Source organism: Aquila chrysaetos, chromosome 19 (assembly GCF_900496995.4).
Source record: "Aquila chrysaetos chrysaetos chromosome 19, bAquChr1.4, whole genome shotgun sequence".
Lineage (NCBI taxonomy): Eukaryota > Metazoa > Chordata > Aves > Accipitriformes > Accipitridae > Aquila > Aquila chrysaetos.
This window is the reverse complement of record NC_044022.1, coordinates 13,034,938-13,046,434: the sequence shown is the minus strand read 5'-3', so window position 1 is coordinate 13,046,434 and position 11,497 is coordinate 13,034,938. Positions and strand designations below refer to the sequence as shown.

Here is an 11,497-nt window from a genome sequence, read left to right as displayed (position 1 = left end):
CCGGGGGAGGGCGGCCCGGGCCGACGCCCCCCTCTCACGCCCCGCGGGCGGGGGCGCGCCCCCCGCCCGGCCGCGGCTCCCCGGCCGGCGCGGGGCGGCCCGGGCTCCCGCCCCCCGCCTCCGGGCCGGCGGGGGAGGGGAGCGCGGCCGCCCCTCCCCACCCCCTGGCGGAGCGGCCGCCTGGAAGTCGGGACAGAAGTTCGGAGAGGGGGGGGGGCAAAAAAAAAAAAAAAAAAAAAAGTTCTGGTTGGCGGCACCGCTCCCTGGCAGCCGAGGGCGGGCGGGCGGCAGGCGGCAGAGGGGCGCCGGGCGCGCAAGGAGGGGCGGCGGGGTGACGGGCCAGCCCGGGCGTAAGGCGACCGCGGGCCGCGCGCGGTGCGGGGTCTGGGGCGGGCCGGGCAGCGCCCCCCGCGCCGGGCGCCCCTCGAGCGGGAGGCGGTGCGGGCGGGCGCGCGCGGGAGGGCTGCGCGGCACAGGCTGCCTCGGTCGGATACGGTGCGGGCGGGCCCAGGAGGGGCGGAGCCGGCGGCGGAGAGTGATTCGGGCGGGCGTAACTCCGAACTTTTGTTTGGTGTGTCGTGTGAGTTAGTTTCCGCCGCCGGGACAGAGGCGCCGGCCGGGCTGGGCCGGGCTCGGGGAAGCGCCGCACGGTCAGAGTTGTTTTGCCAGTTGCTGCGGCCGGGTCGGTTTCCCTGCCGAGGGGTGAGAAGCTAGCCGGCGACAGCAGGACGAGCCGCGGCCCGGGGAGCGGGGCATGCGGGGCTGGGAATCCGGGCTCTGAGCCGCCGAGCCCCGCCAGGGAAGCGCCGGTGGGGGGGGGGGGGGGTGTCCCGACGGAGCCATGGATCCCGGGCAGCCTCAACCGCAGCAGCCGCCGCAGGCGACCCAGCCCCCGGCCTCGCAGCAGCAGCCGCCGCCGCCGCAGCCCCCGGGCGCGGTGTCGGGGGCCCCGGCCGGCGCGGCGCAGCCCCCGGGCGCGGGGCCCCCTCCGGCGGGGCACCAGATCGTCCATGTGCGGGGCGACTCGGAGACCGACTTGGAGGCGCTGTTCAACGCCGTGATGAACCCCAAGGGCGCCAACGTGCCGCACACGCTGCCCATGAGGCTTCGGAAGCTGCCCGACTCCTTCTTCAAGCCGCCCGAGCCCAAGGCCCACTCCCGCCAGGTGAGGGGGAGGGGGCGGCCGCGCCGCGGGCGGGAGGCGAGGGGCGGGCGGCGAGGGGCGGCCCGGCCCGGCCCGGCCGTGCGCTCGCTCCCCCTCCCCGCCGCCGCCGAGCTCCTCCCGGGGGAGGCGTGTGGGGGAGGGGGCCGGGGCGGGAATCCGCCCTCCGCGGGGCTGAGCGGGGCGGGGGGCGCCCGGCCGGGGCTGCCGGAGTGCTCGCTGCCTCTCTTCCTCGCCCGCAAGGCGGGGGAGGCCGTTCTTATGTGTCGTCGTGTCCCCCCCCCCCCGCCTTATTTGCTGTTCCCCAGGGGCGGGGGCGCCGGCGGCTCCTCTCCTCCCGCGCGGCAGGGCGCTGAGGGGAGCCGGCGCCGCGGCGGGAGGGAAGGAGGGCGGGCGGCCGTTGGCCCCGGCCCGGTCTGGTCTCCGGCGGGGCCTCGGACTCTCCATCCGCTCCCTGGCGAGACCCGCGGCCGCTTTCTCGGCCTCGCCGGGAAGGCGGCGGCAGCGGGGAGGGGGAGCCCCTGAAACTTAGGTGAAAGCGCTTTGCTTGGGAGACGGGGGAGGGTTTCGCTTTGGGGTCTAATCCTGCCCCGCGGTGGGGCTGCCCGTCTGTTGAGGGGGGTAATGAGGTTGTGCCGAACTTCCCAGCCCCGCCAAACAACATGGATGTAGCTCTTCCACCATTTCATCACTGCGCTGGGTCGAGCAGGATTAACAGCCCCCCCCCCCGCCCCACACACACACAGAGGCACGCTTCAGCAGTTAATTCCCGGGCCGCCCTTCAGGTCTGACGGCGTCGAGGGTCCGCCGAGTTCACCGCCTGCACCCCGGGCAGCCGCCGTCTGAGACCTGAAGTGCCGGGGCCTGGACGCGGGGCCGGGGCTGCCGAGGCCTCGGCGGTGCCGGCCCGGGGGGGGGCTGCGGGGCAGGGCCGGCGGCCGGCCTCCGGGAGCGTTCGTCTTCCAGCAGAGTGACTTTCGTGCCGAGACCTAAGTGTTGGTGCGAATAGGACTGAAAGTTAATGTTTAGGCTGCTGTTACCAACTTTTTGGAAGGAGGCTGTGCCTACTCGAGTGCTTTATGAAGTAATGAACTTTGTTGCTAAGCTATAAAATAGGTTTTATTATTGGCTATTGTCACTTTATCTGCGTAGCCAGTAGGAGCGAAACTTGCTCTGTGTACTGGTGCCTGGTACTTGTGTTGTTAAGGGTCTGTCAACATTTCCATTATTAAACTTCTGTTTTGAAGGATTTATAACTTGGCTTCAGAAGTTCACTCCAGGCTGAACCTTGGCACGTACTCTCTCAGCCTAGGAGTTAATTCATTTTCCAAATACTCGAAAAATCAGTCTGGCCTTCATATTGCAAGACTGGAAAGAAAATAGAAAGGGGTGGGGCTGAGTTGCTTCTGTAGTTTTGCTTGCTTCTGAGTTGCAGACCTTTAATAACATACTGAAATCCAGCGAGGAATAAGGTTATTATATATAGTTTTTTTTAAGTTGTGTGAGTCTTATCGCAGTACACAAATGTGAACTGGTATACGCATTCAGCTAACACTTGGTGCTGTGTCTTGCTAAATACAGTAACTGCAGTTAAATAGCTATCACGTTTGAAATGCACTTAATGTGTGATGTTCATACAAGTTGTACTTTTAAGGTTAGCGTTATCTTGCTTGTGTATGTTACTTTTCATCTGCAATGCATCTTCAGTTGGATCACTGTTCCTTGTACCAGTTGGTGGTTCTTAAAACATAAACTTGAAATCCGGCTAAAGCCAGAGGATCATTTGCTTCATTGCAGACTGTCTTTTAAAATAAGACTGTTTTGCTTTTCCTTTTTGTTTAGTTGTGCCACAAAAATACGCTGTTTAACAGAAAAAGTCTGTAAGTTTCTGTAATTCTCCCCATTTCTCAAGAATTAAAATGCCTCAAATTCAGTTGATTTGCAACTTGCGTATTTTATTTAAATGTAAGCTAATTCATTTCCAGTTTGATATATGAAACTTCACATGTGCTTGCATACAGATATCATGAAACAGAATTGTCAGTCTCCGTAAGAGTGTGTAAGTGGGGCCTCGTGTATGGTGCAATACCTTGTGTAGAGAGGTGTGGCAAGGGCTGATAAATGCGTCGTCTTATAGGTGTCCATGTTGTCCTGGTGTATCTACAAAATCAATTAATTGGTAAATACATTTAAAAAAAAGGTCAATATTACTTTAATCTGGTTTTCAGAGCTGCTTTTTCTGTTTCATGGTGGACACGTATTTAGTACTGGCAAGGAAGTTCTATGTACTTATGACTGGTAACTGGTGAACACTTTTATGAGTCATTTCTGATTGACTGGTTAAACAGTTTGCTGAAGCTTGGGCAGACTCTTTATAAGCTCCTGGTACCCTTAAAATTGTGGTTTGTGTGCAGGTTAGGAAATTTTGTGTTCAGTCTTGTTGTATAGAGTTTCTTTATGGTTGAGTTCAGGAGCCTTCCTCTGTTGCTGTCGGTTGGCATTTCTTTGTTGCTTTGCTCCTTCTGTAATCTTTTAAACCCCTGCAGAAGGTGTAAGTGTGGGTGTCCTTGCACCCCCCCCCCCCCCCCCCATTTCAAAAGGAGAGTGGGAAATTAACTCCTCCAGGAGAAAGTGGGTGTGATGGTAATGTGTGGGTGCAGTCCAGTAGTGAACCATGCAATATGCTGTATGAGGTCTGCTGACTGCAAGCATGTTTTTTTCTTAACCCTGCACCAAGGAATAAGAACTTTAGTTTTCAAAATAAAACTAAAGGCACTTAGCACATAACTTAAAGTTAATATTTCTTGACTTACACAAGGGCTTTTGTGGTGCTAATTGACCGACCTACTTGGAGGCTCCCTTGGAACAGCAACAACTAGAAAATAAGCAGAACTTTAGAAAGACTGACTTATGAATTTCTTCTGAAAGGTTCGTTTAAAGTGAAATGTCTTCTGACAGCTGCGTTTCTGCTGAAATATAAGAATCTTAATGGAATAATTTCACTCCTGGCAGGCCAGCACTGATGCAGGGACAGCAGGAGCCCTGACCCCACAGCATGTCCGAGCTCATTCCTCTCCAGCATCACTGCAGCTGGGAGCTGTTTCTCCAGGGACGCTTACACCCTCTGGAGTAGTGACTGGACCTGGCGCTCCATCTTCTCAACATCTCCGCCAGTCTTCATTTGAGATCCCTGATGATGTACCTTTGCCACCAGGTTGGGAGATGGCTAAGACACCATCTGGACAGAGATACTTTCTTAAGTAAGTAAAACTTGTTTTCAGTTAGCAGAATCTCTGGCAGATTTATTTTTTGTTTGTTTGTTTGTTTGTTGGGGTTTTTTTTACAGTCTTTGAATTTTAGTAAATTTCATTGTGTTTAAAATACATATTTTTAAAAACATGGTCCTGATTTTAGTAGGAGATCCTACTGCTTCAGCCTTCCATATTAACTCTGTGCTGTTTCTGAAAGCTGTATGGTACTCTGTGAATATTTATCCTATCTTAATCTTAGCTGGAGAATGTTATCCATTATATTGTATACTAAAAACCAGTGAAATGCACATAGTGATTTTTAAACAATGTGACTTTTGGATTTGCTGAACCTTGCCAGAGTTCTTATGGAGGTCAAAATACATTTTACCTCATTTTTATGATATATAGAGATCTATGATATATAGATAAAAACATAGAGTAACTTTAGAAGCTATTGTAGTGAGAATGTATCACGACTTCTTATTTTTTGAATAAGGACAATTATGTAAGTATGCAATCAAAACATTTTTGCCTACTCTCATGAGGAAATTAATATATGTGATTGCAGTATTTGGGTCTGTAACTCTTAACTTGCCTATATTCCCTGCAGTGAAAGGGAAATTGCAGAACTTCTAACATTGTTTCTTGTTCCTGCAGCTGTAGCTTTTTCACACAGTGAAATTAGTATCATCTTCTCTGTACCTGAAGAGGTTACGTATGCCAGCCATCTGACACCTAATCCATTGGGGAACATTTTTTATGCTGCGTAGTTTTCTAAAACAGCAGGAGCTTGTCCTTCTTTCTGAAAGTGTGTCCACCAAGACACATAATTGGCCTTCAAATATTTTGACCATATTTTGAACATTTTATTTAACTGCATGTCTCAAGTAACCCATTATATGTCATTTTCAGGGCTAGGAGAGGGGAGGGGCAGCACAGTGTGTTATTTATGTAAAACTTATTTCAGCCAAGAAAAGCATCTTTATCCCTACCTTTCGCTAAAACATTGTCATTAATATGTGCATTTGATTGAAGTAGTAGAGTTTGTAACTTCAAAAACACATCTACATTGTCTGCAATGAAAATGGAACTTGCAGAACTTCTTAAAACTGTTTTTTGTTCCTATAGTGATGCTGTTACCATACAGAGAAATTAGTGTCGCTTTTTTTAACTGAAAAGAGGTTACAGCAGTTGTCTGACATTATTTGAGCCTGAAGGTTACTTTTTGAAAACAATCATTCTGTATTAGGAATGCGAAAATGAGCATTAGCTGTAGATCCTGAAGATGTGATATATTCTTTGGTGATGTTTAACAAATCAGCGTATTCTAGAATGTGAACTCTTCAGTGGGCACAAATAGAATTTTTTTCGAACTGTAAGTTTATGCCATTTGAGAACTGTACCTCATTGGACCTTGAGGAAAGCACAGACTGAGTTTTGAAATGAAAAGCAAACTTTGTTTTGACTGTGCCTGGTGAGAGCTCTTAAAGAGCAGCTTCTGAAGCATGAAAAATAGATATTTGATTTTTAAGTTTTACTGTCACAAGTGTTTGGTTTTCATAATGCTGTCAATTTTACAGAAAGTAGAACAGTTTAAGAGGTGCAAAATGTCTTCACGCTCTTATAATTGACTTTTTAAATTATGCTCATTCAGGTGAAATCAGAGTGAAAGATTTGTTCTTGGAAAGCTTTTCCGCAGTTTCATTATTACCACAAAAAAATCTTTTCCTTTTTTTTCTGCAAGTTTTTCTGTCCTTTCTTGGTGTCCTGGTATCCATTTCAAAGGGTCAGGTTTCAGCAAGAACAATAAAGAGCCTGAGACTGGAAAGTACACACAAGTCTGGCAAACTCATCTGCATGAGCAAGATCGTTTGTTCTCAAGCAGACATCCAAAGTAAATGATTGAAAGAGCTGCTAGCTGTGAAGGATGTGTCTTGAAGGGGAAAGGAGTGGAAACAAACCAGGTTGTTAGGAAGAAAAATAAAGGCTGTACTTTTTGAACCTCTCCCTGCTGGGTCACATGCTGACCTTGGGAGATTTTAAACAGCTTAATGGGGTGTTTTCTTTTGGCTTTCCTTGGGTGATGCTGTGGTATGGGAGAGTCTAATGAGGACAGTTCTGAAGGCTCTGTTCACACTTGAAGAACATTTGTTGTTCCTAAAAGGTTGTTTAATACTATTTGCAGGTGAGATCCACCAACTTTCATTGGAGTTCGTGAAGATTTGTAAAAAACATTTCAAGTACTAGCAAAATGTTTGCTTTGTATGTTTAGGAAATCCAAAGAAATGTAAGAATTATTTTTGAGTAGCAAGTTTGTATTTCAGAAGCTTTTTTCAGTGTTGAGTGATAAGTTCTATCTCATACCTACAAGCCCGCTAAAACTCACATCTTGTCTAGCTATACCTTAAATTTGCTTGAAGCATGAGTACAAAGATTCCTGATGCTAAATACATTTAATGTGGTTCCTTCTACCGTATGCAGATTTTTGGTGTCTCTTCCAAGCATTCAGCTTTTTTGTTGGATTGGCTGCATTGCTCTTTGTTTCCATTTGCTCTGTTCTGTAGCCACTCCATGAACAGTCTGGTAATCAGGCTCTAGAAAGACCTTTGCAGAATAGGTAACAGTATTAGATCTTTTCCAGATGTCAGTAAGCCTTATGGTTATAGTTATCATAATATACTATAGTGTAAACAGAATAGTATCAAATTGAGTACCGTACTTAATACAGTCCGGAATATAGTCACTTCCAGTAATCAATGGGTCAACCACTGCAACCACAGTAGTTTGTGCAAAGAAATGAAAATGGTGTGTATGGAAGAGAAAATACTTGTCTATATGTATAGATACATGCACAGAGTTATTTGGCCAGATGTTTTATATACACACCACATGTATCCATACATATTAAAAGAGGGCAAGAATGATAGTATAGGGTCTGAGCTAGAAATACTCTTATAAATCAGTCTGCCATTTAGATAAATAAACCCCTTTATGTATGAATGCCCAACATGTGATTTGCCAGAATTTCACTCATTAGTGTTCATCTCACTGTTATGAGTAGGACTCCTGAGTATAATTTTCCGTTAGTGAAAACGCAGATGATTTTGGCCAGTGAGTTAAGACATGCTTGCTATACAGCTGGTAAAACTAATAGTATTTTTTACTGAAACTGTTACTTAAATAGAACTCGTAAGTTAAGACTTGCCTGGTTAGTAAGTGGTCACATCTGAGTCATCTCAGCATTGCTGTGCGGCATGCTTTAGCCCATTCTTAAACATGCAGTGAAAAAGACTTGCTTGGTTTGTGTGGTGATGTCAACTGCATTGCTTTTTAACCACTTCCTGTTAGCCAGCTGCTGGTTGACATTTCAGTGAACTATGGAGAAAGATAGGGGATCGCTCTCTAGGCAAGAGATAATATGCCATGAGAGTAGCAGACAACAACTTGCAGAAAGAAAAAATAAGTTTCACTCAATTTTAGAATTACTTTTGTATCGTTTTACCTTAGTGTTATGTTTTTAATTCTTACAAAGCTTGTGTAATACCTCTTCTCATTTTGTAGTGTGAGGAAAAGTTAACTGATTGTCCAGCAAACAACTCTTGTAATTATTTTTCCTACAGGAAGTAGTTCTTGCAAGCAGTTTATCAACAACTTCCTATTTTTTTCTGTGAAGTGTTGAATGACTTCCTGAAGGAGGCCAAGGTGGTTTTCATTAGTATCTGTGGGTGTGTTTGAGGTGTTTACCCATCTGGCAAAAACCTTAAAAATAGATTGCTGTTACAGATTTCTTATGTGCTCTATACAGAGGTACGACTTTGGATGTTATGAAACCAAATCGTTTTAAGATAACAGGGAAGTTTATTTCTTTGCTTTTTTTTTTTTTTTTTCCCTCTCATGTCGCACATGAAAAATATCCAGCAATGCTGTTAAATTTCTCTTGCATTCGCTTTTTGCCCCTGACTGGAACCACCCACTACACCAATATCATCTGCTCCCCTCCTCCCCTCCTCCTCTCCTCCCCACCCTGCCAAAGTAATCTTCATCTTCCAGGGCAGAAGATGTTTTTTTTATTGAATACCTTAATTTACGGGGGAAGTGCATATTCAGAATCATCAGTTAATGTGAGCTCTTGTGTTTATGGTTCTATAGTTCAGGCTAGATTGTCATTAAAAGAGCTGTATTGTTGGAAATGGAAATGGCAACCACTGCTTTTGTTGGGTTTGTCTACTTTTTCATGCTTTTTATACTAAAAAGCAGTTGAAGATTTTTCTGTTTGCTAAATTTTACTTGTAATATGTCAAATTAATTTTATTTTTACATTGATGATTTCTGAGTGTTTATGAAAATATTCATAAGATTGATGATCTACCAAAAAAAAAGCCATAAAATTTGTCCAGGGGAAAATGGGCACTGTCATCTTCAGAACATAGCTGGAGGAAAGAAAAATTAGTTAAAACACTTTTAAAGTAAAACATGCTGTGGTGTGTTTTTGGCAACTTAAGATTTTTTTTGTCTTGGAAGACAGTCATAGTGCTACTAAGTGTATATTTTTCCTTCTACCTCTTACTTGAAGAGTCCTGTGAAAGAAGAATGATACAAACTATTTTGAATTTGCAGTTGTACTAAAGATTTCTGTATCTTTAAAAGGGCAGAGAAAGAATAAGGGCAAACCTGCCTTATTTGTGTTAGCACTGAGACTGAGCTGGGAGGAGGATGAAAGTATGTTCTTCACCCCTCTGAATTCAGAGAACTTGCAGCCAGCTTAGTGGGTGGGCATCAGTGAAAGCAATGGCACACGGTGCTTTTCTTGTGTTTAGTTTTGTTTTGCTTAAGAAAAATTGCAAACAGTGATACCCATGCATTCAATACCCTGCCATACAAGGTGGTTTTATAAGAATATTCCAAAAACAGTTTAATAGATGTGATTTCAGGTAAACAAAAAACATACCCTGTGGTTTTCACTAATGTATTTTCCTTTTATTTATAAGCATATTGCATTTATTATCTTCAGAAGATAGAACTGGGGGAAAGATATAGGCTCTGTGGCAGTTAGTTGTAAGTTAATAATTAAATTACATGAGGATTTTCTTTTTTTCTTTTTCTTTTTTTTTTTTTTTTTTAAATCGGCTGTTGATCTGTACTTTTTCTCCCACAGGTTTTGCCTTTCAATATCTCATAAAAACCATCTTTGTGCTTTATAGTGTCTGACTTGCTGCCTATTGAAATCATTCATAAACTCTAGAAAGCACTGGATTAAACCTCTACTAAGAGCTTCTAATACTGTCAGGGAGCATGCGCCAGCTGTAGAAAATACAATGTGAATATAATTCTTACAAATCTACATAGGATCTGAATATACATGTAAGAGAGAGAGAAAGCAATGGCATACTTGGAAAAATAAGGTTGTATTAACACAATGTTCATTAAGGAGGAAAACTACAGTTGTTTCAAATAGCAAACGTACAAAACTAAAACTTGATACTTCCCTTATGGAATTGGTCCAAAAATTGGCAAAATTAATTCTGGTTTAGCTCTTGAGAACACTGGTGTAGTTTTGGTATATATGCTTTAAATGCCTGATACTGTTTTATAGCAATGCTTTCCTATCTCCCTAATCGAATTTGAGATCAGTTTTATCTTACTGTGGTGTGAAAACTGTATTACGTTGAAAGCTGTAATTGTGACTGAGAGGTTTATTAACTGGTATTTTATAAGGAGAAAACTTAAGAGTGTCTCTGACCAGTAATAAGAAGAGGTTTCTGAAACAGCTTTAATCAGAATTTAATGCTTAAAAAAGATGCTTCTGCAATTCTGCTTTTTAAAGATTTTGTCAGGTGATATTTAGTTAAAAGTAGTAGCATCAAGCTCTGTGAGAGCAATTACACTGCTATGGAACCACTTCTGTTTTCTCAGGTCTTGACCTCTTCTAAAGACAAACAAGAATTTGATGTAAATCAAGATGAGTGTCTTCTGGACTCTCTTATCCTTCTGCCTTTCTTCTGTATGTTGAAGATGGCAAAGAATTATAGTTGTGGTTTTTTAGTAGTCATCTGGTCTGTAGCATAGGGTAATCTGTAACTCATCAGTCACATCATGGAAATTCCTGCTCAATAGAAAGCAGTAAAATAATAAGAGGATGTTAATTTGAAAGTTCCCGTGAAAGTAAGACAGGCACTACGCCACCAGTTTTTCGCAAAAAATACTTCTAATGGGTAAATGCAGTTGAACTGATCAGTGGCATATGTGGGTAAAATCATACCTACTTTTACAAGGTTAAGCTCTTATGCTCTTATCTTTCCTCTTCTGCAAATGAAAAAAATCAGTAGCTTTAAAATTCCAAATATAAACTCTCCATTTATAGTTTGCTCAGTTTCCCTCTGCAATTGTGGCACAACAGCTGCAAATTTTTAAAAGCTGACACAGAGCAAGCAAAGTGGATTTTTCACTCGGTTCATCCATTCTTAGAGTAGACTTTCAGAGAAAGTAACTTAGCAGCACTGGGAATGCTGAAATACGTAACTGCAGGACCTAAATTGTGTCACATGTAAAATTAAAGCAGAGTTCCTTGTTTGCTCCCAAAGGAATATTTTCACATATCAGACATAAGCAGTTACTGGATGATGCCCAGGAGAACAAGATGTGTTATTCAGGGTTGAGATACAAGATTAACTGTTAAAACTAGTCTGATATTAACTACAAGCAATTTCTTTCAGGCTCTTGATTAAGACTAGACACCTACCCCTGCAGCCAACCAAAGAAAAAAAACCAAAAATTAGGTAAACAGCTATAGAGAGCTGTCGGCCAAAACTAGAGATGTTTCTCTTCTTTTTATATGTGGCCAGACCACTGCATGTGTTTGTTTATCTTCATAGCTGGGAACAAATTCAGATGATGTAATTAGATGTAGTTTAACCTTTTGAAACTGATAGCTACTCATTTCTCCTATTAATTTTGTGTCCTTGTATTTTTATGAAATCTAAACATATTTGCCTTTATTGTTTGTACAATCCAAACATACATATGCAGTAAAACTGCATAATGGTAGAACTTGCTGTCTGTCACTATTTGTGTAAACGTTGTTCCC

At 44.1% G+C, this 11,497-nt stretch overlaps 1 protein-coding gene across 8 annotated transcripts in view; it reads left to right on the top strand.

Annotated features, from left to right (window-relative positions):
- Window positions 1-500: 500 nt before the first annotated feature.
- YAP1 (Yes1 associated transcriptional regulator) overlaps window positions 501-11,497 on the top strand; it is a 96,614-nt gene continuing 85,617 nt past the window's right edge. For 2 of the 8 annotated variants that reach the window (XM_041118530.1, XM_041118531.1), the window contains exons 1-2: window positions 502-1,165; window positions 4,175-4,422. In XM_041118530.1, the coding sequence (XP_040974464.1) occupies window positions 842-1,165; window positions 4,175-4,422 (572 nt within the window). In that variant the 5' untranslated portion in view covers window positions 502-841. Of the gene's footprint in view, window positions 1,166-4,174; window positions 4,423-11,497 lie in introns of all 8 variants that reach the window. The other 6 variants (XM_030042835.2, XM_030042836.2, XM_041118529.1 and 3 more) reach the window with 5 other exon arrangements.